This window comes from Eptesicus fuscus, chromosome 2 (assembly GCF_027574615.1).
Source record: "Eptesicus fuscus isolate TK198812 chromosome 2, DD_ASM_mEF_20220401, whole genome shotgun sequence".
Taxonomy (NCBI): Eukaryota; Metazoa; Chordata; class Mammalia; order Chiroptera; family Vespertilionidae; genus Eptesicus; species Eptesicus fuscus.
In genome coordinates this window covers 61,250,957-61,276,497 of record NC_072474.1, presented here as the reverse complement: position 1 = coordinate 61,276,497, position 25,541 = coordinate 61,250,957, and the positions used below count along the sequence as shown (strand labels likewise).

The 25,541-nt window shown below is 40.2% G+C and overlaps 1 protein-coding gene across 2 annotated transcripts in view; it reads right to left on the bottom strand.

Annotated features, from left to right (window-relative positions):
• Positions 1-2,037: 2,037 nt before the first annotated feature.
• Positions 2,038-25,541, bottom strand: part of MAPK10 (mitogen-activated protein kinase 10) — a 154,774-nt gene continuing 131,270 nt past the window's right edge. For both annotated transcript variants that reach the window (XM_054723317.1, XM_054723324.1), the window contains exons 10-12: positions 20,370-20,433; positions 18,554-18,631; positions 2,038-2,919 (exon numbers count right to left, since the gene is read on the bottom strand). In XM_054723317.1, coding sequence (XP_054579292.1) covers positions 2,777-2,919; positions 18,554-18,631; positions 20,370-20,433 — 285 coding nt within the window. In that variant the 3' untranslated portion in view covers positions 2,038-2,776. The remainder of the gene's footprint in view (positions 2,920-18,553; positions 18,632-20,369; positions 20,434-25,541) is intronic.

The following is a 25,541-nucleotide window of genomic DNA, read 5'->3' as shown; positions in this document are numbered from 1 at the left end:
TGCATAAATTTTGTGCACGGGCCTCTAGTAATATTATAATAAAGTAGACGTAGACCCAACATTGTGAAGGGCTGATGGGTTTTTGAAATAATTCTCTTTGTTGTCACATCACCTATCTTGCTTTGATAACCTAGTAAAATTAATCCTATACGCAGTGAAAAAGCCAAACTCTTAGTTCTATTTGCACATGAAACTTCAACTGAGGGATTTGTTCCATCTGTGCTTGTCCGTAAGGGAGATCTGGCTAAAGGCAATCAGCTCCTAAGAGCCAGACTACAGGGAGATCAGACTAGTCGAGTTTAGGAAAGGTAGTAATAGCAGGGGAGGGACATTACCTAGCTCTTGCCTGGCTTAATCTAAGTAAAAAAAAAAAAAAAAGTCACTCCTGTGCATATGAGAAACAGTCTACCTGCCAAGCACTGCTAAGATGCTGGCTGGAGACCTCTTTTTATCTTTTGATGTCATTTTGTGGCTGAATAAATGCCCCTTGTGACTCTCTTTCTTTCAAAGAGTTGCTTACTCTCTGCACTTGATTGCAAGTGCTAGAAAGCCAGGAGGAGAGAGGCCACAGGTGAAGCAAGAGAAGAGCACAAAGAAGACAAGTAAAGACTTATGGATACAAAGAAGAAACATTTTTTGTTTTTTTAAGGGGTTGGGGATGGGAGAGTGTAACAGAAGGGAAAAGGAGAGATGTTTTGAAAATCAGGTTGTCTGCAATATTAACCAAAAATGATGGTAGCAAGACAGAGAAACTGGGGTGCTTTTATTCTAGGGGACAAGCTGCATGGTCTAATGTTTTTTCTCCCCATTTTAAACAAATGACCTCTTGTCATGAATCCTCCTGTGTGCAGCAATCCCATAAACGGCAGCGCTGCTGCACAGTGGCGGTGGGGGTTGATTCTATTGCTTGAAAAGAGACAAAGCTCCCCCAGTGTGTTTAAGGCGGTGTTCAGAGCACTGGCGTTCTTATTTGCTCTTATTTGGAAGAGATTCCACTGGCCAGCCATATCACACTCATCACCCATCTGTTTCATGCGTTTCACTTCTTCTTCAGGTGAAAGGTCACCACATGTGTCAGCACCAAAATGGCCAGAGTGCACAGAGCTGTGACGGTGAGCTCAGCAAAGTAAGAAGGGAAGCCTCGACCGGTCTCTAATATTGCTGAGAAGTGACCCTGGCACTGCCTGTGCCTCACCCCAGTGCTGCCCGCTGCCTCCTCAGGAGCTCAGGAAGCACTTTCACTGAATGGATGCGCAACTCGTAATTTTGCTAACCACGGATGTCAATGCTTCATGGCTCTTAGGACAAACTCCTATTGCTAAAGCTGTTTAGCAGCAGGAACGTATGGGTGGAGTTATTGCTGTGGCATCAACTGCGGTACTAAACTCGAATTATTAACCCTTCTTGGATGGTTTAAATTGATGAAAATAAATAGGAAACATCAGCCATATTAAGAAGTGAGAAACAATGTCAGTGGAAATGTTTTCAAATGCTAACCTGAAGATCACCCTGTGCTTTTGTGTGTTTTTAAAGTAATTCTTATTTTTTGATTCCAGGAGAGGGAAGTAATATTTCTTCTCAAAGGAAAACCTTGGCAGAGTATAAGCCTGGGAAGTAGCAGACTCATGGAAAACACAACCCACAGTGTGAGGATGGTCTAAGTAGGCTCGTGTTCTGAAGGACATCACCCGGAGAGCAATTCTTAGGATCAGACACATGCACAATACCCCTGCCTCCCCACCTGCTACTCTCTGTCCAGTTGTGACACGTAACTTGTAAATGACAAATGGGGTCTATTCTCTAAAACATGGATGTCGGTGTCTCCTAGTAACGGAGCAGTAATCCCCTGTAGGTCTTCCTCCATACTCAACACAACTCTAGTCAATCTACCCGCACATTGTCAGGGAAAAGACTCTCAGCTTGCATTCCCACCTTCCTTTAAAAGCCAAACCATTTAGCGCCTGTTACCCGCTCCCGTCCCCACAATGTACATAAGCATCACATATGTTCTTTCTACAAATTGGTATACAGGTGCCATTTAATCAGTTCAAATTTGGAAGCTACATCTTCAAGGGTCCGAGAGAGCTCACTCCCCCCACGTTTCCCCCCTTTACATGTTTTCTTATAAGACATACAGCTTAATCAATTAACAAACTAAACAGCTTATATACTGGCAATATATTACAGATGGGCTTCATGTCAGAGTAATAGATCACGTGAAATGGACCATGTGGTACCCCAGTGCATGATGTCTTGGCAGAGCCCTGAGGACACTGACAGTAGCATCTCTAAGTAAGCAGTGCTGTCTGAATACAGACACATGCGGATCTGTATCTACATCCATCTGACTAGGCCAAAAGGAGCAGGTAGATGCAAGATAGAGACACACACATGCTGGATGGGGCCACTGCACACCTCGGCATGCCATTTGAAAGGGCAGTTACAGGTCGCTGGTTTTGCAGCCATTAAAATTACACTTTATGGAAAAGGCTTCCCTAATTGTGTTTGATTTGCTTTCAGTAGTAAGCATCATTGGAAGAAGATCAAAGCAAGAGCAACTAGAAGTTAAATACGCATCGGGCTTAGCTGCAATAGAGCACTCTGGAGAAGAAGCAGGCTAAAAGATTTGTTTCAATTTAGGCTTGGATTCTCTCCCTTGCTGTGTTCTCGCCATTGCGTGTCTGCGTTTGTGTGTGTGCGGGTCTGTGTGTGCGGGTGTGCGTGTTCCATCCCGTCATCTGCTGAAGAACGCTGGGTTTCGCAGGCAGGCGGCTAGTCACCTGCAACAACCCAGGGGTCCCGCCGAGGCTTCCAGGCTGCTGTCAGTGTCGGACGCCAGGGTCTGGTCGGTGGACATGGAGGAGATGTCGTTGACGGACGAGGATGGAGGGAGACTCTCACTGCTGTTCACTGCTGCACCTGTGCTAAGAAAATGAAGACCAACATGACTAAATCTGGAACTAGACTCGGTGTCTCTCAGGATGCAGCCCGGGCAAATGCAATAGGGGACAGCTAGTTCATCATTCATTTGACAAGCCTTCATAGCAAAACTAATACAGAGCACCAGGTGGAGCGTGAAAATGAAGACATAACAGCACAAAGTCCCTGGTCACAAGTCACTCACAGACGAGTGCAGTAGTTGGCAAATCTCACTTTACCTTAGAAATCACCTGTAATGCACTGGAAAGAGAAAAACAACAACAACAAAAACCCCAGTCACTCCCTGCACCTCCAATATAGTAATATAACTGGCCTTGAATGGAGCCAAGGCCTTTGCATTTTTTAAAAATGCAGAAGAAACTGTGTAGTCAAGGGGTGAAGACAGCTGTCTATGGAGAAGGCAGACAAGCAAGACCCTTTAATGTAATCATTTGAACCTGGATGCTTTTATTGCAGGAAGCTTTTAAAAACAAACACATGTAAGAGTCCTATCCCAGAAATATGGGCTGAGGTGAAGCCCAGATATCTACGTTTCTTAGAGACAACAGCTCTAGAGAAAGAAAGGGATATTATGTAAATATTATTATATAGTCACTAATGTGACATCAAATTTAAAATCCATATAGAAAAACCAAGTAAGACTTTTGATGAAAGTTGCCATAGACCAAAGGGGAGAAAATAGGAGAAGCCAGAGCCCACTTCTAATTTTTTAGTTTGTATGTCTCTTCTTTTTTGTTATTATTTTTAAAATGAAGGGGGTTAACGGGCCCTAATACAGAGTGCACCTTCTAATTGTGTATTTACTTTCCAGTAAGCTTGCTTGCCTGGGAATCTACAGATAAGAACTCTGAATTGTTAACTTAGAATAATCTGCAATAATTCTCTTATTTACCAGCTATGTGGGAATATAATGATTTTGCAGCTCCAAGAAGAAAACTGTTCATGGTAATGGCTCAGTAAATACGTACGAGTTAAAACTGAGAACTATAAGGAAAGATGAACCAGAGGCGTTATATGGTATAATTAAACCACAGAATCCTGGAGAGAGTCAATTCACTTTTTCTCGTTATATATTCTTTTCTTGCATTTTATTATTCTTTAATTTTTAAATTTTCTCTTTATTTTTGAAAGTATTACAGATGTCCTCTTTTCCCCTCATTGAATCCCTCCATCCCACTTGCACCCCTCCTCAGGCCTTATAATCTTTATACCAAAGCAATATGAGTGGCCTAAGGTATACTTTATGAAAGTTTGCTATTTAAAATACTTGCAGTATAACCATCTAATAAAATAAGAGGTGAATAACTGTCTTCAAAATTGTACCTCATTTGAGCAAATAAGGTATATATCTAATAGTGTGCTAGATATATTTGGTAAAAAGTAATAAATCCAAAGCAAGTTATAGTAGTATTATTACTTAAATCTAGTAAACCAGAAAAGAATATAGTTGAATGAAGTAGAGAAGTCAACACCATGTGATTGCTTCTGAGGTAGACATTTTCTGCCTGTGGAAAATGTGATTAAAATGTGAAAGTATCTGGAGAGGACCATACATCTAAACTAAGATAGATTTTATGTATTTTAAATTTTTCTTTGTTGATTAAGTATATACATTAAATTACGGGAAATGTGAAAAACTACAGAAAAAGATAATGTGCACTGATCATCATGTTAACAATAGGAACTATTCAAGTTGGTATATTTCTTTCTTGTCTTTTTTGCTAATTGTGATTATTTAATATATATTCTTTTGTAACATATTTTCATATACAAAATGTATATTTTCATATATAATATATTATTCGTGTTCTTTAAACTCTTAGAAGTATCAGTACTTCCTAATGCTGAATGTCTCTAGATTTTTAAAACTCTTATAAATAATTACTCTCTCATTATCAGAACATTGTATAACGTAAAGTTGTCTGGTTTCAATTTATTTCAACTATACTTAATTATAGCCTTTATAGAGATAGTGCAGAGCTAGTTCATTTCCTCTCGTGACATTTACTAGATTTCTCATACTAGCAGACAACCCTTGATTCCCTGACATATCCCAAGTGCCAGGCTCTGTTTTTCCTCCTGATTCTGGATTAAATTACACTACCACCCTCATGTTTTTTCATAAGCTTCGGTCTCTAATAATTTGCATCACTATAATGTACTTGTCAGAACTGTCTCCAAATTTTCCACATCCTTATTAAAGGATAGAGATTAAAGCTAGACACAGAACTCTAAGAATGACTCTATCAATTGTGGGCTGACAGAGTGAGATTACTTTGTTCTTACTGTTCATTCATCTCCTGGGTGATATATCCCTACACAACAATGGCTTTCAAATCATGCTGCTATGCTTTAGATTTAATTTGAAATACAAAATGTTGCCCGTATACCTTTTTGCAATAGCTTTATTGAGATATAATTCACAGATTTGTTCAACTTGGTGGTTTTTAGGATATTCACATAGTTGTGCAACCATCACCACAATCAATGCGGTAGTGTTTGCATCACCCCCAAAGAAAACCCTGTTCTTTGTTTCTTACTTACTCCCCACCCCAAGGCACTGTTGAATCTACTTTCTGTCTATATAAAATTGCCTATTCTAGATTTCTATATATATAAAAGCCTAAGCGACCGAATGACCGAAGGACCATTTGACCAGTCGCTATGACACACACTGACCACCAAGGGCAGACGCTCAGTGCAGGAGTTGCCCCCTGGTGGTCAGTGCACTCCCACAGCAGGAGTGCTGCTCAGCTGACTGAGGGGCACCAGATGCCAGGCTCACGGCTGGCGAGTGCAGCGGTGGTGCGAGCCTCTCCTGCCTCTGCGGCAGCACACTACCAAGCGGCAGTGGCAGGAGCAGTGGGGCCGGGATGAGCGAGAGCGGCAGTGGTGCTGCACCTGGCCCAGGCTCCTCTCTGGCTGCCTGCTGCTTCAGATTGTGAGAGGACACAGGCCAGGCTGAAGGACCCCACTCGTGCACGACTTAGTGCACTGGGCCTCTAGTATCATATAAATGGAATTGTACAGTCTGTGATCTTTCATGACTGGCTTCTTTCACAAAGCATAATGTTTTCAAGCTTCATTGATGCTGTAGCATGTATCAATACTTTAGTCTTTTTATGACTAAATAATATTCTACTGTATGGATGCATCAGATCTATTTATTAGCTGATGGACATTTAGGTTGTTTCTACTTTTTGGCCATTGTGAATAATGTGACTATAAACAGTCATGTAAAAGTTTTATTCTAAGCATGGAATTGTTGGGTCATAGGGCAACTCTATGTTTCATACGAGTGGCTGTACCAGTTTACATTCCCACCAGAAGTGTGTGAGGGCTCCAATTTCCCTCTCGCCTTCCAACACTTCTTACCTGTTGTTTTTATTATAGCCATCCAAGAGTATGTGAATGGTATCTCATTGTGCTTTGAATTGCATTTGCCTAACAGCTAATGATGTTGAGTATATTTTCATGTGCTTGTTACCCATTTGTATATCTTTTTTGGAGAAATGTCTATTCAGATCCTTTGGCCATTTTTAATTTTTTTCTTTGTATTATTGAGTGTAAAAATTGGTTATATATTCTCAATATGAGTCCCTTATTATATAATATTTTTCACTTTCTTGATGGTGTCTTTTGAAGCACAGATATTTTTAATTTTGATGAAGTTGGATTTATCTATTTTTTTCCCTTTTGTTAGGTGTGCTTTTAGCCATATCTAAAACACACACACCAAAAACAAGCAAACAAAAAACATTTTCTGATTTGCTCCTATATTTTCTTACTCCTATCTCCCATATTTTAGCTCTTACATTTACTTAAATCTATGATCCATTTCGAGTTCATTTTTGTATATGATATGAAGTAGGTGCCTACCTTCATTCCTTTGTATGTGGCTAGCTAGTAGTCTGGCACCGACTATTTCTTGCCCTAGTAGTATATCTCAATGGTTAGAGTGTTGGCCCAAGCACTGCAGAGTCCCAGGTTCGATTCCTGGTCAAGGGCATGGATCTGGGTTGCAGGTTTGATCCCCTGGGTTGGGGCACGTGCAGGAGGCAACCAATTAATGTCTCTCACAATGATGTTTCTCTGTCTCTCCCCCCCCCCCCCCCCCCCGCTCTCTTTCTCTCTTTCTCCCCCTTCCTTCCACTCTCTCTAAACAATTAACGTAAAAAATATCCTCAGGTGAGGGTTATAAAAAAAAAAAAAAAAAGACTATTTCTTGTCTACGAAATTGCCTTGATATCCTTGCTAAAAATCAATTAACCATAAATGCAAGGGTTTATTTCTGGACTTCCAATTCTATTTCATTCATCTACATAGGATTCTCATGCAAACACCACTGTCTTGAATACTGCAGTTTTGAAACCAGGAGGTCTGAATGATACAACTGTGTTCTTTTATGAGATCATTTTGGCTTTTCTGTGTCTCATGCATGTAAATTTTAAAAATAGAAAAAAAATTTCTGTCAATTTCTGAAAAAAAAAGAGGCAGTTATAATCTTTATAGGGATTGTGTTTAATCTACAGATCAATTTGGCCAGTATTGTCATTTTAACAATATTAAATATTCTAATCAGTGAACAATGACGTATCATTATTTAGATCTTTAAGTTCTTTCAACAATGTTTTGTATTTTTCAGAGTAAAAAATGTGTACTTCTTTTGTTATATTTATTCTTAAGCATTTTATTATTTTCCATGCTTGTAAATGGAACTGTTTTCTGTTCATTGCTAGTATGTAGGAGTACAGCTAATTTAATGAATAGAAAGTTTCAGTGTCAATGAATTGCAAACTAAATAGAGCAAATGATAAAATATGCATCTCATGAATAGTATAATTAATCAAAACATTCATGTAACCAGGAAGATTTTTGCTAGTGTGCTTTATTTAAATTATGACAAAATAAACAATTTAAAAGTTTTAAAATAAAGTTTTGTAATAATGCAAACCAAACAGTATTTTAAAGTATCTCTACGTAATAGTCCTGGTCTTCTCTTGAGATAGGCGTTTCTCCTTAGCCCAAAACAGTTGATTGTGTGGATCTGTTCTAATTGTCACAGTGAAAGCTGAGGACTGATTCAAACAAGGATGAGATATGACTTAACTGAGATAAGGCTCCTTTATAAGAAAACAATTTGATGTTTAATCAAATTATAAATAAACACAAAACCACAACATTAGCAGCTAGAGAAATTATACAAAGAACATTGAGGAAATTTTCCTAGAAAAAACACAAATTTACATCTATACAATAAAGAGGTAATATGCTAATTGGTTCTAATGGTGTCCCAGTCACGACTGGTCAACAGGCTACGCGGGCACAGGAGCTGGTGGGTGGGGACGGAGGCAGGAACTTCCACCCCCAGCGGAGGCATGCACAGGCCTGTCCAGCACTAATGTCATGCTGCCTCAGAGGTGGAGGCTGCTCCCGTTGGAGGCATGTGTAGGCAGGACCTGGTGGGCGGGGACAGGGGCAGGGACTTCTGCTCCCAGCTGAGGTGTGTGCAGGCCTGCCTAGTGCTAACGTCATGCTGCCTGCCTGCGTCCCTGGCCAGGGACATGACACTGCCTGCCTGTGTCCCTGACCTGGGACGTGACGCTGTCTGCATGTGTCCCTGCCCAGTGCTGAGGTGAAGCTGCCTGCCTGTGTCCCCAGCTTGGAATGTGACCCCGCATGCGTGCATCCCCGCCCAGGGCTGACGTGATGCTGCCTGCGTGTGTCCCCGGCCTGGGACATAATGCTGCCTGTGTGCAATTATAGAGAAAGGGCAAATAGCAATATTAAAATATTTTCTCTAATTAATTCCCTTTTAGTGTGCACAAATTTCGTGCACCAGGCCATTAGTTTATAAATAATATTGAATGGAGGTAGCAAAAACTAAAGTAGCATGCTGGGCTGGCTTTTACTGGCTTTTGAAAGCCAGTTATTAGCATCTCTTTCCGTTCTGCCTTCATTGATGTCACATTGGTAGCCTGAAATTGGTCACAGTGAGAACACTTACATCCCAGAAATTGGTAAATACTATAATCAGTTCTGATCTTTTTAAAGAGATAGTTGTTAAAGATTAACCAGTCCCTCACTGTTCTATGAAAGATCTTCTGTGTGACTTCCTGTATTGCACTATAATAAATGCCTGCTTGATTGTAGCCAATAATGGCTTTACTGGATGATAAGTCTAAGACTGTTTTCATGTAGGCAATAAATAAACTTTGTAGACCATGAAACCAAACACATATAGAAGAGTCAAGACATGGACCTTGGCTTCAAGTTGTTAATTTACTGCCAAAGAGTTTGTGAAAATCTCCTAAACAAAACTGAACTGAATTTGATTATAGTGCCACTTGTCCTGGATATCCTAACAATGTGATAAATATTCCTTTTATACTGTTTTCAGGGAAACCAGTAGACATGTGCATTTAAAGAAATGTTTTGGTATCAATAAAGAATTATAAATGTTTGCAAATAAAAATGGCATTTAAAGTACTGAAAATACTAGCAGGTTGCAAATAAGGAATACCACCTACCAGCTACTTTCAACTGTACCTGTAAGAGAAAGTTTTCATTTCATGGAAAGAAGTAACTTACATCATTGAAAATTTCTCAACTCGAAGTTATCAAGCCAAAAAGTATCTATTATTTCAGTGAAAAATGTTGTTCTGCATTTTTAAAGGAAATTGTTTTCCTGACCTATCCACACACAAAAAATAGACCTGAAGAATTACAAGAAATACTAAAATGAAAAAAAAAAAGTCACTGAAATATATTTCTTTCTCTTTCTGTATGACATTGAGCCTCAACTTGTTTGGGGCTGAGATTTTTAAGAAAAACAATTAATATTATTGGACGAGAACAGTGACTCTAATTGGGAAGAACACACTTCCACAGTGTGTGGAATATAGTTGGGGGAGAGGTTTTCTATAATAATAAAAGCATAATATGCTAATTAGACCAGACAGCTGGATGACCTTCCAGACATCCTTCCAGATGACCTTCTTGATGAAGCCGCAGCAGCAGGGGCTGAGGCAGAGGCAGTTAGGGGCAATCAGGCAGGCCAGCGAGTGGTTAGGGGTGATCAGGCAGGCAGGTGAACAGTTAGGAGCAATCAGGCAGGCAGGCAGAGTGGTTAGGGGCTATCAGGCAGGCAGGCAAGTGGTTAGGGACAGTCAGGCAGGCAGGCAAGTGGTTAAGGGGGATCAGGCAGGCAGGCAGAGGGGTTAGGGGTGATTAGGCAGGCAGGCAGGCAAGCGGTTAGGAGCCAGCAGTCCCAGATTGCAAGAGGGATGTCCAACTGCCGATTTAGGCCCAATCCCTCATGGATCAGGACTAAACTAGCAGTCAGACATCCCCCTAGGGGTCCTGGATTGCGAGAAGGTGCAGACCAGGCTGAGGGACCTCCCCCACTCCATCCTGTGCATGAATTTCGTGCACTGGGCATCTAGTAGATTATAATGATCTGTGGAGCTTTATCTTCAATTAGAGATTCTGCTAAAGCTCTATCCATCCTACTCAGCATCGGTATCTAGGTGAGTCATTGTTAATTCTGCATGGTTTATTTCTCAGGTGGAATGGAGGTGGTGAGCAGAGTTTTTAGATTAGATGACCTCTTATATTTGTTCTAGCTCTAACATTCTATGACAAATGCTTTCAGAAGAAAATTAATTTCTATTCATGAGCTGAAATTCCCTCAGCAGTCTTTACAAATCAATTCAGAAAGCAAGCAGCCATGCTATTCTTGAAAATAAATCACTATGCAAGTGGAATCAGATAGCAGAAGAGACTACAATTATTTATTTAGAAATGTATCTGAAATTTAGATGTGTTTCTTATTGATATACAACAATTCCATAAATAAATTTCAAACCTATGTATTTTCTGCAAATGCACATTTCACTTCCTATTTATATTTTAAACGCATCATTAAAACATGGTTTTGGATTTCAGAAACATTCTGTCCCTGAGAAACTGCATTAACTTATTCACTTGCTGCTGAGTTCCCAGTGTTGCCAAGACTAAGTATTAAGGGAGTCTATGTTGTAATATTACTTCATCTTAGCTATTTACAAAATAAATTATGATATGCAGATAAATAATGAATAATGCAAGAAAGCTGACTTTTCGCATAGTTGCTTTTTCTTTCCAGCATGGCTTTCTGCATATGTACATATTGTGCCTGCACACATACAAAAACACAGGGGTGTGCCAATAAAAATGTAATAATTGGCTCTCCAGGGCCAAAAAAATCTGACTTGTAGAATTAGGCAATTTCCATGTCTTAAATCCTGCATGGTGGGTTTCAAGCTACCAATATGAGGTCAATAAACTCATAGTTGGGAGAGATTAGCACAATTGGCTCTCAGGAGTTAGAAGGGTAGGCTCTGGTGCATGGCTGTCCTATGTCTCTGCATTATGCATACAAATACATCATATGCAAATATCTCATAACAGATGTTATATATACATGATTTCTCAATTAAGCAATGAATATTTTACATTAAAATCATGAAGTGAAAGATTAAATTCATAATAATTTTTCCTATAAATTGGTTAAGTCAGCAAAATAAAAAATTCATTTAATAATTATATAATTATAATTTAGGGCATGTGAATAAGGTAGATAATTTGTAATTGTTATAAGTACTTGAAGTGGTTAAAAAGTGGTTTAGCCTTCTCACATGTAGGTAGAGCATAAGTGACATAGTTTGCAATTAATCATTAACACATTATAAACAGACCTGTAAAAAAAATCAGAAATATACATTTGATTTACCAAAAATGAGTAAATCAAATAACTACCTGAAAGCAGCAAAGCTTTATCTGAAACAAAAGCAAATGTCAGTAGCAACACTTCATATACTTGATGCTTGGCTCATTTATCTTCATGGTGATTAACAGAGTGAATAAATATTTACTAGCATCAGAACATACTGAATTGCAAACTGTGTTAAAGTTATGATGCTGTCTTGAATTCTGTCTTTGGAAGAGCACCAAGAAATATGCTGAGGGAGGGCCTGAGTAGCAATTTTTAAATTAATAAATGTTTATCAAGTTAATATTATGCACAAGGCACAGCAATTAGGCATTGCATGGTACACAAGATGAATACATACAGGCTTTCTTCTCAATGAATTTATAATCACTAAAGGTGTAATAAGACAACATCTAAAATACAGGAACTAGTAATACCCATAAGACAGAAAGATCCTATTCATTTGGGATGTTACAAAAAGTCTTTTGGGACAAATATGAAAGATATTTGAGGACAATGTGGTATTTAATAAGCAAACACTTTAGAGTAAACAGAATTCCTAAAGGGTGGTGAACTTTACCATATCTGTAATAATAAAAGGGTACAATGCTAATTAGACCAGACGTCATTCCGGACGTCCTTTCTGATGAAGCCGGGGCTGGAGGGAAGCCAGTGCTGGCAGCCGGGGGAAGGAAGGCCTATTCTTGCACGAATTTTCATCCATTAGGCCTCTAGTAAAAATATAAGACCCTAGAAGGGGTGCCATGTGAAAAAGCCTGGGTATATTATAGAGAGCCATCAATATGGCTCTTAGCAAGAGGTTACTAAGCTTAAATCATAAGTGATGCAAAGCCATTGGAGAGCACTGATCAGTGGAATTCTTGCTCAAATCTATAGCTTACCCTCCCGCCGCCACACACAGATTACATAAATCCTAATTTTTTTTCTCTTCATCAACCTGCCATTGTCATTCTGCCATTTTCTTCGTTAATTAGTTAAAAGAAACTACTACATGTCCTCACTTCCTTTTGTATAAGAACTATGGTTTTAATGATTAAAAAATTATGCTTTGATTATATACAAACTTTGTTCCTTTGTCAAATATTTAAAGCTTTCTTCATATGGCAGACCACTCATCCCATCCCTTTAATGATTAATTAATCTCACTTCTACACTCCTCAGTTCCCTTTTGCCTTCCCTGAGCTACATAAAAGGAATCATGGAAATAAGAGTATTTTTGTAGAAGTGTTGTGAAACTGTTAAAGAGAAAATTGTGAATTTTACATCATCAAAGATTAGCTGTTGTGGAGACCTGATTATGGCTGAGGGGGAAATGGAAGATAAAATAGCAGAAGAAGGGGTGTCCTGGCATGGGTAGCATGATTCTGATAGTTTTCGAAAAAGAAAGAAGATGAACTGAGAGAACCCCAGGAGCGCAGTGCTGCAGCCTCCGTGTGCCCCGCTCTCAGGGACCCGTCCCTACCGCCCAGGCACCCCCATGCCTCTCGGCCCCTGACTTGTGCTGTGGGAAGCACCAAGAGAGGCGCTGAGTCAAGTGCAACCCCCAAAGCAGCGTCCAGTGCTAAAGACCGAGGAGGAAACCAAGATGGCGGCATAGGTAAACACCTAAACTGCTGCCTCGCACAACAATTTCAAAACTACAACAAAAAGACAATATGTCTATCACCCAGAACCATGGAAAAGCTGGCTGAGTGGAAGTTCTACAACTAGAAGGAAAGAGAAAAGAGCATTGAGACATGTACAAGTGCTGAAAAGCTGAGGTACAGAGGCGTGCGAATCAGGCTGGCGGTGGGTGTCTGGGTGTGCTGCTTCTTTCAACCAGAAGGGAGATAAGCTCCCGATTACTCTGAACTCCAGTTTCTGGGGAGACACTGGGGACCCAAACTCCTATGGGGAGAAGCTGGACTGTCTGCCATTGGGTCGGAAAGTGAGGGTGGCTTGCTTGCAGAGCTGCACACAGGAATCATTGTTTACTGCGCTGGGGCGCGAGATGCAGGGACGCGGAAACTTGGAGACACAGAGACTGCTGACTGGTAGCCATCAATGTTTGCCACACACTAGCCTAGTGACTCCCTGAGACCCCACCCTGCACAATCTACAAACCCACCCAAGTGGCTTTTGCATATAAATGGCCTGCCCTATCGCAGCTTAACCTAACAAACTGCAGCTCTGGTCAGACAGCTCCAAAACCTCCAAACCCCAAGCAAAGAGGAGAAAACTGTAGTTCTCACTGTAGCTCCTGCTGGGTGGCCTCAGACAGTAGCTGACCTGCACCCCATTGGAGATCCAGAAGCCAGTGTACCTAGTGGTCAGTGTGAGACAACACCAGATTTCAACTCCTCACATCCATAAGTGATACATTCAAGAGGCAGACTCAGTGAGCACCAAAGCCCCACTGAAGCAAGTCTTGCCCCATAAGTGTGTCTCCAGCACAGCAGTTCTTCCATTATAGACACAGTGGGTCCTCACAGCCAGTTGGTCTGGAGGTCAATTCCTCCCAGTGTACCAACAGCAATTAAGGCTTAACTACACCAAGACTTTGCACTCAGCCCACAAAGGGGTACACCAAGAGCATCCACCTCAGGTGATTGGGGAGGCTGAGCCACTGGCCTCTATAGGTCACCTACCACACAAAGCCACTCCATCAACAAGGGGAAGCAGCCAAAATGCGGAGACAAAGAAATATGTCACGAATGAAAGAAATGGAGGAAAGCAAACTAATGGACATAGAGTTCAAAACCACATTTATAAGGTTACTCAAGAATCTTCTAAAAACTGCCGAGAAACTTAATGAGACCTCCAAGGAGCTTAGTGAGACCTTCAAGGACCTTAATGAGAATGCCAAAAAAATGGAAAAGGACCAGTCAGAAATTAAGCATACACTGTCTGAAATAAAGAATATACAGAAATTCAACTATAGATCAAAGGACCCCAAGAATCAAACTAAAGATCTGAAATATGAGGAAACAAAAAACACCCAACCAGAAAAACAAAAAGAAAAAAGAATCCAAAAATATGAAGATAGTGTAAGGAGCCTATGGGACAACTTTAAGCGTACCAACATCCGTATTATTGGGGTACCAGAAGAAAAGAGAGAGCAAAATATTGAAAACCTATTAGAAGAAATAATGACAGAAAACTTTCTCTACCTGGTGAAAGAAATAGACTTACAAGTCCAGGAAGCACAGAGAACCCCAAACAAGAGGAATCCAAAGAGGACCACACCAAAACACATCATAATTAAAATGCCAAGGACAAAAGACAAAGAGAGAATCTTGAAAGCAGCAAGAGAAAAACAGTTAGTTACCTACAAGGGAGTACCCATATGACTGTCAGCTGATTTCTCAAAAGAAACTATGCAGGCCAGAAGGGAGTGGCAAGAAATATTCAAAGTGATGAACAGCAAGAACCTACAACCAAGATTACTCTACCCAGCAAAGCTATCATTCAGAATTGAAGGTCAGATAAAGAGCTTTACAGACAAGAAAAAGCTAAAGGAGTTCATCACCACCAAACCAGGATTATATGAAATGCTGAAGGGTATTCTTTAAGAAGAGGAAGAAGAAGAAAAAGGTAAAGATAAAAATTATGAACAACAAAATGACAACAAATACATACCTACTAACAAGTGAATCTAAAAACCAAGTGAATAAAAAATCTGACGAACTGAATGGACTGATGAATATAATAGAATCAGAGACATAGAAAGGGAGTGGACTGACAATTCTCAGGGGGAAGGGGGTATGAGGGGTGCGGGAAGAGATTGGACAAAAATCTTACACCTATGGATGAAGACAGTTTTGGGGGGTAAGGGCATGGGGTGGGGTGGGGAATCAGGTGGAGGGGAGCTATGGGGAAAATAAAGAGGAACACCTGTAATAATCTGAACAATAAAGATTTATTTTTAAAAAAGAAAGAAAGAAATAAGATGAACTAATGATGACTTTAACCAAAGATGAATAGAAGTGACTCTGTTAAAATGTGTCCAGTTCCAGCCTGAGATGCTAGTCACCCTTCATTGGACCCTGGTATTTTGGCTTCTTCATGATGTCAGCAAAATATTTTCTGCCCATATGGGAATTCTTAAGACAAGGAGTCTTTTTGCTGTAGCAAGAGGCATCTTGAGGGTATTGGATTCAGTATTGGGGTTCCTTAATTAGCAGTAGACAGAACATGCAGGTAAATTAAAAGCAATTTCTCCAGGCTTGTAGCAATCTTAATGCTAGAACAATGAATAGGAGCACACAACCCCAATGATTTCCTTAACCCTCTTTGAGGAAAGGAAAGATTTGGAATAGAATTTGACATTTCTTCCAGTCTAGAGGTGAGAAAAACACATCATAACTGAAATGCATCTATTTAGGCAGCCTACTGGTTGTAGGTACAAACTTGTTCAGAGAAGAACAAGTATGAAAATTTATTAATTCATATTACATCTTTTTTTCTTCCTAAAACAACTGGAAAATCCTGGGGGAAATTGCTTATCAAAGGTAGAAAACTAAATCTATTTTTTAAACTAATCATTTGCAGCCTACATTCTTCCAAGCATGAGCTGAGTATAATCCATATATTTTCTTTTTTTATGTTTTTACTAGAGGACCAGTACACAAAATTCGTGCATGGGCGGGGGAGGGGTATCTCAGCCCAGCCTGCACCCTCTCCAATCTGGGAACCCTCGAGGGATGTCCAACTGCCCATTTAGGCCCAGTGGGATCGGGCCTAAACGGGCAGTTGAACATCCTTATAATCCAGAACTGCTGGCTCCCAACTGCTCGCCTGCCTGCCTTCCTGATTGACCCTAACCGCTTCTTCCTGCCAGCCTGATCACCCCCTAACCACTCCCCTGCCAGCCTGATTGATGCCTAACTGCTCCCCTGCCAGCCTGTTTGCCCCTAACTGCCCTCCTCTGCAGGCCTGGTCACTCCTAACTTCCCTTCCCCTGCAGGCCTGGTCCCCCCAAACTGCTCTCCCCTGCAGGCCTGGTGCCCCCCAACTGCCCATCCCTGTAGGCCTGGTCCCCCCCAACTTCCCTCCTCTTCTGGCTTGGTCACCCCTGACTGCCCTCCTCTGTAGGCTTAATCGCCTCCAACTGCCCTCCCTTGCAGGCCTGGTCCCTCCCAAGTGCCCTCCCCTGCTGGCCTGATTGCCTCCAACTGCCCTCCCTTGCAGGCCTAGTCCCTCCTAAATGCCCTCCCCTGCTGGCCATATTGTGGTGGCCATATTGTGTCCACATGGGGGCAGCCATCTTTGACCACATGGGGGCAGCCATCTTGTGTGTTGGAGTGATGGTCAATCTGCATATTATTCTTTTATTAGATAGGATAGAGGCCTGGTGCATGGGTGGGGGCCAGCTGGTTTGCCCTGAAGGGTGTCCCGGATCAGGGTGGGGGTTCCCTTGGGGCTTGGGGCGGCCTGGGCAAGAGGCCTGTGGTGGTTTGCAGGCCAGCCACGCCCCCCAGCGACCCAAGTGGAAGCCCTGATATCTGAGGTTTATTTATCTTCTACAATTGAAACTTTGTAGCCTGGAGCAGAGCCAAGCCTTCTGCTCGCTCTGTGGCTGCAGCCATTTCTGTTGGAATTTATTTACCTTCTATAATTGAAACTTTGTAGCCTTAAGCAGAGGCCTCACCTGGCCAGGGTGTGCGGAAAGCTTGGCTTCCTCCATTGCCGGGGAAACCTAAGCCTCCCTCCTGCTCTCTGTGGATGTAGCCATCTTGGTTGGGTTTATTTGCATGTTCGCTCCTGATTGGCTAGTGGACGTGGCTTGTGGGCATGGCTTGTGGGTGTACTGGAGTGATGGTTAATTTGCAAATTACTCTTTTATTAGATAGGATTGATTTTTTAGAGGGAGAGGAAGGAAAAGGGATAGATAGAGAAATATAGATCGGCTGCCTCCTGCATGTCTCCATTAGGGGATGTGCTGCAACCTGGGCAGGTGCCCCAACTAGGAATCGAACCAGTGAATTCCTGATGCACAGGATAACATGCAACCACTGAACCACACTGGCCAAGGCAGCCATTACATTTTCTAGAACTCTTTTTATATTCTCTTTATATTCAGAACATAGATCTTAGAAAAAATATATTAGCATTAATAAGTGTAAGTAAATTATCTTGAGTAATCCTAAAGCACATTACATAGCAAAATATGTATATGCACAAATCTGTATATCACCAACTGAAAGGTTTTCCATGCTGACATTAATTGGTGCCCATCTTGGTTGATGCTTCAACTACTGTCACACCAACGCTGTGAAGAGTTCAAACACTGGAGTGAATGAGGAAAGAGGTTTGGGCTTCAGGGTTTCTTAACCTCTCTATTGTCTTGGTAGACAGGGCTTCACAGCTCTGCATTTGGATGAGTAGCAGTTACCTTTGAAGCAGCCCATGTTAACATTTCTTCAAGACTCGTTATCTTAAAATAAGTTCTAAAAGAACTCCTGTGCTGGGTCTTCATAATCTGAATAGTCAGAATGCCACGCTGAACTTAAAACTATTATTTCTCATAAATGTGTCAACTCTTCATCTTTTTTCTAGATTCAACTCTTGAATCTATAAAACCAAACTTTCCTAAAAACCAACGTTAAAAAATTATTACATTTATTCCCAAGCTGGCATTCATTTTTGGCTTATCATTACTGAAGTTAAACTTGTATGTTTTCATTTTGCCTCTTCCAGCTAACAAAAGGTGGGGGAGTAAAACTAAATTTGTTAGAGGAAAACAGTCACGTGATACTTGTTCATAAGTGCTATAAGCAATATTGTTGGTCGCAATTCCTGCTCAAGGCCAAGAGAAATACACAAGTATTGGTTTATTGGTTATTCACTGAGAGTGAGTACCTGAAGGAGAAGGTTGTCCTTTTACGACACCATTTTTAGTCTTTTCTTCTGAATTCATTACTTCTTTATAGATAAGTTCTGTAAGAAACAATTATCAGTGTTATTAAAAAATAAATTTCTTCCTAGTCCACAAAGAAAATTCCTTATTTAATGACAAATAACATTTTGATGGGGCTGAGTAAATTAGAACACAATTGGGAGTCCTTTACTCCTCTAATGCTACATTTTCTTGCAATAGCACAGAGCCTGGTAAAATTAGTTGCTCAATAAAGTATTTGGCCAAATAAATGAATGAGGAATACACAATTTAATTATTTTCTAAATTCTTTGGAGGATTCCTAACACATTCTAATTTATCTCTTAAGAATTTTAATGGTTCAGTTTTGAACATTCACTTTTCTTTTCTACTCTCTTCTTAAGGAGTGTCATGCTATTCTTGTAAATAAATCACTATATTTTTGTATAAATAACATTCTCATGACAACAAACCATTAGTTTCTATCAATTTTTTAACTCTTACTTCACCTTTTTTCCAGACTCAACTCTTGGAATTGTCAAGCCAAACTTGTCTAAACCCCACCATTAAAAAATTCTTAATTTATTCCCAAACTGGCATCTATTTTGGCTTTTTGTTACTAGAGTTAAACTTGTATATTTTCATTTTGTTTTACTTTTCCCCTTCTAACTAGCAATCACTCAGCGCTACTCATACCTGCTTTAACATGGCTTACAGCTTTTATACATTTGCAGGTATTTACTTCTCCAGTTTCTCACATTTTAGTCCATGTCTATCTTCTTAAGTGATATTTATATCCTTTCACTTACTTACTCAACACAAACCCCTAAGAGTGCCTTCTCAGTCCTTATTTAGATCAAATTAAGTCTTTTCCATGCATCATTTAATATCTTTTTTTTTACTTGATCCACTGTTTGTATTCTACATTTTCTTGCAATAGCACAGAAAGGAAGGAGGATGCTCATTTTCCATATTCTTCAACATGACCTCTTGACCACTGGAGTCTCTTTACTATCTTTATGATACCTCTTTCTTATATCAACCCTTTGTTTTCCTCTTATGTTCCCATTCTAGAATTTTCCTCTGTGTTTTTTTTTTCATTTTCCTAATTATAAATTATAAGAATTAATTTATTCAATGTGGCGCAAACATTTCTTCCATTTAGATCTTCCATTTATGTTCCTCCTAATTTTGATCTCATTTAATCTGTATTTGGTTTTGTCATATTTATTCTCCTCTGTAATTAGTTATATTAGTTTAACTATTCTTTATAGTTTCTGTCTAAATATAATCTTGATCATACAGTGTGTTTGAGAAAAAATGAATTAATGCATTCATTCATTCTTTCTAACTTTAAAGAAAATAAGCTACTTAGTATATTTTTTATTTAAATTCTCAAGTGCTACATATCAAGTGAATTCATATATTAATTATCTTTTATTTTCTAATGTCTAAATCATCTCAGACATGATTTTATCCATTTTGTATAAATTTATGTACAAACAGAACATGTTTAATTGTGAAACGTTAAACTGAAGTTTGCCCTCCACCATGGCAAATACCTTGATAATCAGTACTATTTTAAAAAGTGTCAGTATTTAATTCCTTTCATTCTTGAGTAAGTGAAGTATTACTAGTAATATGAAAAGTTAGATTTAGTTTTAGGAGCTTTGAAAATGGTATAAGAGGGTAGCAATTAGAAAATCCTCTCTTACTAAGTTGTTTTAAAAGAAAAAGGCTTGAGAATATTCTGGGGTTTCAATGAGTAAAATGTGTACTTTATTTAAGTAGTAGAGTCACCTTTCCATTCTTCAATGGTGTGTTCTCTTTCATCCAACTGTTTGTCATATATCTGAGGTGGAGGCTGAAAAATAAAAACAAACAATAAACTTTGTGCAATAAATTAAAATGACTGAAGACTTACAATGCATGAGATTCCTTGCTAGCAATTGATTTTGGTGGTGATCAGAATCTCACAAAATAAGGAGTAATTACAGTGGTGCAGAAGTTAACATTTCCCACAAATTTATGGAGGATTCATTTATATGCCAATATTTGCTCTGACCGAATAAGGCAGCAGAATCCAAATCTTGTGAGCTCATATACCCAAATGTTCTGATTCCAAACCCAAGCCCAACCAACAGCCAGTCTTTAAAAAGCAAGCAAGACACTTGATTACAAGAAACCAGAAGCTTCGATTTTACATCCATTCACTTGCCCTGTGAGAGAACCCTATTAAAACTATCCCAGATAAGATTTTGTTTCATTTTTAGACCCCCCCTCCCCCCAAAAAGAGGGATTAATACCTCTCAGTGGACCATAGTACTACTCCAGTGTAAAGGAATATCCGGATCTAATCACCCTTTTATGTCTCAGGAAGCGTAATAAAACACTTTTATGTATAGCTTTGTGCCCTATAGGTAAATGATTTCAGATATTCTGCTCCCACTCAGGCAGGAGAAGCTGCCAGTTGTCTATAGAGATTGGCCACTTTGAACCCCTGATTGGCTCCTTGTCAGTCCTTTCTGGGAGAAATGATGAGACAGGGCCTTCAGTCTGACATGGAATCAGCAGTCCTCTTGCTATGAGAAGTTCAAAGAAGGAAAAGAAGAAATTTTCAGCCAGGAAGGAGGATCGCAGATAAATTTCCTGACCTCTTCTTCCTGGTGGTTGGACCTGAGGATCTATCACAGTGACCTAGGGTAGTTCCAATTCAGGCCAACTGACAAGAAAAACAATCTCCAGGAGGTAAAGAGAGAAGGGGCAGAGAGCTGCCTCAGCTGGCAACGGATTGAGTGAAAGAAAAGAACTACAAAATGCCAGATGCCATGAGAGAGGGGACTCCAGAATTCATCCTGTCCGACACTCCTAAAGCAACAGTTTCTGTGAGAAACTAAAAGAGGTACTCAACAAAGTGGCTCAGGCTTATTAGGACAGGATGAATCCCTCCAAGACAGCTATTATAGGAAGGCTTTGGACAAGGTTTTCAGAGACAGCTCTGGCTTCTGTGGAAGGGTCTCTGGCCAACGAGCAGCACCCACATACCATAGGGGCTTTTCTTTACTGCATCCAGATCTCTAGTAGCATGGATCATGACAGAGGGGTCTTAGCCCTGGCAGGCTGGGACAGCCTCACATACTACAGAAGCAGCTGCATAGGAAAAATAGAAAACTGACTAGTTGTTTTGGGGCAACTTAATTACTGAGCAACGAGAGGCCCAGTGCATGATTAAATCATGCACGTGTAGTGTCCCCTAGGCCTAACCTGCCATCCAGGCCATATCCACTGCCCCTCAAAGCCTAGCACGCTCCGCGGACACTGCTAGCAGCCTGCTCCCCGCTTTTGATGGCAGGGGGTCCGCTGGTGCTGGAGCGGACACACGGCTCCCCACTTTCGATCGTGGGGGAGCTGGCTGTCTGTCCGCTGGTGCACCAGGCCTTTCGAAAGCCTCCGGCGCGGCAGAGGCTTTCGAAAGGCCTGGTGCAGGAGTAGACAGACAGCCAGCTCCCCCGCTTTCGCTCCCCGCTTTTGATGGTCCACAGGAGGACGTGGGCTCACTGCCCCAGAGGACCCTTCTGTGCCGCAGCACAGCCATGGCGCAGATGCTGAGCTCGCGCCTCCACTGGCGACGCAAGCTCAGCGTCCAGCCGGCCCAATCGGCCACCCCGGCCACCCTGAGTCCCACCCCCTGCGCCTCCCGCTGGCCCAATCGTGGTCGTAGCAGAGTGATGGTAATTTACATATTACCCTTTTATTATGTAAGATAAGTACTGATGAGGCCAGATATTCGTTTAACAACAGTGATTGCTACTGGGGTTTAAGGCTTTAAACCAGCTCCTGTGATTCAGACGTGGTCAGCTGAAAGGGCTAAGCAGAATGAGACCCTCCTACCCCACGACATTACTGAGAACACAGAAACACTGGCTTGAACGGTAAGGGGACTGGGATAATAGGGCACTGCCCTGGAGACCTGACTAAGGCTGGATCTTCTACCTTAATTATAAAGGACTCCCAAATTATGAGCTCTTGTGTAGTTCTGTGGTAAGGTCCCCATCTAAGTGGGCCTGGCCTACGCACCCTGCCAGACACAGTGTGCACAAGTTCTCAGAGGTCTCAGGAGCTCTGTGCATTGTTGACACCACTTTCCTCTTGTAGCAATAGAGCAGCTCAGGATCCTGTATGGCTGGCTTCTCCATGCAGTGGGGTTTTCAAGTTTCAAAATCGAACATAGCTCAAGAGTACAGTTCCTGCCAAAGTTCATGAGTGCCATTTTCTCTTTGCAACAAAACTATTTTGAGAGAAGTTTTCCTTGGAGCTTCAGCATCCAGCTGTTGCTGATATATAAACTACAAAGTACATAAATTCTAACCACAAAAAAACACAGGAAAAAAAGCAGAGTATTGAGTCCAATATTTTTCTTTTCAAAAAACCCAAGAGGACTGCTTTAAAAAACACTTGCATTATAGTTATGGCTGAAAGGGCTCCATGTTCAGGGGTTTTGTTTTCCTTTCCTTTCTTTTTTTTTTTTTAAAGAAGGGATGCAATCACCTGCCATGAAAGGGTACATTCACATAAAAATGTCTCTTACAAAACAATATAAAAGATTAATTGACCAGTAAACCAAAGAGAGTAATGTCATATTCAAACACACACATGTGCTTAGTCAGCAACCGTTAGCATGCCATGGTCCATTACACTCCCTGCCTCCATCTGCACAGAGAAGCCAGTATTCTACTGCCCATTTGTTCCCTCTCCCCACCTTATTAAACAGGAATGTTGTTGGCTAGAGATGTACAGATTTGAGAGGTGTTCCCTGAAATCATGACAGTGGATGAATAAGGTCACCCATGGAGGGAATGCAGGTAGAAAGAGCAAAAAGTCAAAGTGGACCCTGTCAGATACCAAGGGTTAAAGGTTGGCCAGAGGAGCACAATTCCAAGAAAGAAGAGGAGGAGGAAGAAGAGAAAAGGGAGGAGGGAGAGGAGGAAAGCATCATTTAGAAACATGCATGGAGAATGAAAATATTGCAGTGTTACAGAAGTCCTGTGATCAGAGAGTTTCAAAAAGAGGAAATAATTGGAAGTTTCTTGAAAGAGAAACAAAGATTTTGGTTTGCTTCACAATAAACCATGACTTTAAACCCTGTAGAGTTTTCCAAAACTCAAAACTGCCATCATACTTAGAAAGATCCAGATAGGTCCTTAGTAGGGAACATTAGTAGAAGATAACACCTAAATAATCAGAACAATGTAGGAGAAATATCCTCTTGCCAATATGGACATTGTATAAAATAAAACAAAAAGGAACTGTACAACAGACTGTGAGACTGAAAAGATAAAAAAGACATTTATAATACTCTCATATCTGCTCTCTCAACTATCCTTGAGGGCTTGATAGAGAACTGTTCTTTCTCTAACTAAGGAAAGGCACTTTTATTTTCTGAGAATATAAACTAGGCTCCATCCATGCCCTAATAATCCTCAGATTAGAAAACTAAGACTCAAAGAAATTCCTTTTAAAATATCTTAAAGTTACATAGCTAATTAATGATGAGACTTCGCTTAAAACCCAATTTAAAGAGTAAGTCAGAGCAAATGGTAATTGAGATGAATCTAAAAGAAGATATAATGAAACAATATTTAAAGTAAACATCTTTATAAAACAAGAAGTGAAACACAAGCCAATAGGGAGACTGTAGGTCTCAATTTGCCCCAAAGAGTCCTGGTTTGTTCTAGCTGTCCTTGTAGTTATTTTATTCTTTTAAATTTACCTTTATTGTTGAAAGTATTACCCCATTGATCCCTTCTATCCCTCTACTCCACAACTGCCTGTCTTTGTAGTTTTTAATAGCCCCCGGTCATTTCACACTCATAAATGTTTTGGGGCTAATTATGTGAGAATCCTACATGGCAATGTTGTGACATGACATATTAGAGATCTCACAAAGATAGTAATTAAAGGATGAAAAAAACAACTGAATTGTAACAATTCCCTACCACTGGGGTCTCAACAATTGTAGCTATACCCTTTGTTGCCCTAAGATATCAAGTCAACATTTCCTTGTATTTTCTCCATCTTTAGAAATATAAAACTTAGCTATAAAATATGCCTCTTGCCAGAAAGTACATAAAAGAGTGCAATTCTATATAATAAAATTGAGACTGAGGAATCTGAATTCTGTTGGCATTCTCTTGGTTCTTGTTGCTGGGCATGATTTCTTGCTGAAGAGATCTCTAATCAGAACCTATTCAAATCTCTGATTGATTTTCCTAAGACACAAGTTGCTCTCTCATGTAACTTCATTTTATATCATATATTTAAATAATACTTATTCATTGAGTAAAATGTACGAATTGATTCTTTCCTTAATCTTCAAGATAAATCTATTTCAACAGCATCATAGATTGTCAGTGTTAGAAGAGAGTTTAGAAATTACCTAATGCCACCTTTGTTCACTTTGCAAATAAGAATATAAAAACTCAGAAAGCTTAAGTGATTTGTACATGGTCATGGAGTTAATTAGTGGCAGGAATAAAATGAATGATCTCTTAGAAAAAAGACAGAATAACCAAGTTATTATGGGTTGAAGAAATGCTAAATTGAATAATCCAACACTTACAAAAGACTTACATTAGTGGCAAATGTGAGTCTGCCACTCTGATTCTGTTCCAATTTTCTGTCACTCTATACATGTAGCTAGATCTGGCAACTATCACCCAAATAGTCAACACTTATATTCCTCAATGCTGTTTGCCAAAATATCTTGGACAACATCATGAACTCTACACATGTTCATCTCAAAAAAGATGAGAAACAGATATAAGAAATCCAAGCTGTACAATGTTGTTCCATTTATCCATCTTTGAGCCCTGAATTAACATTTTTTCCGAATCAGTCATGTTCTGAACCATATGACAATCATCAAGTTGCTGATGTTTGTATTCCACTTCTTTTGTCCTAATTAAGCAGGCA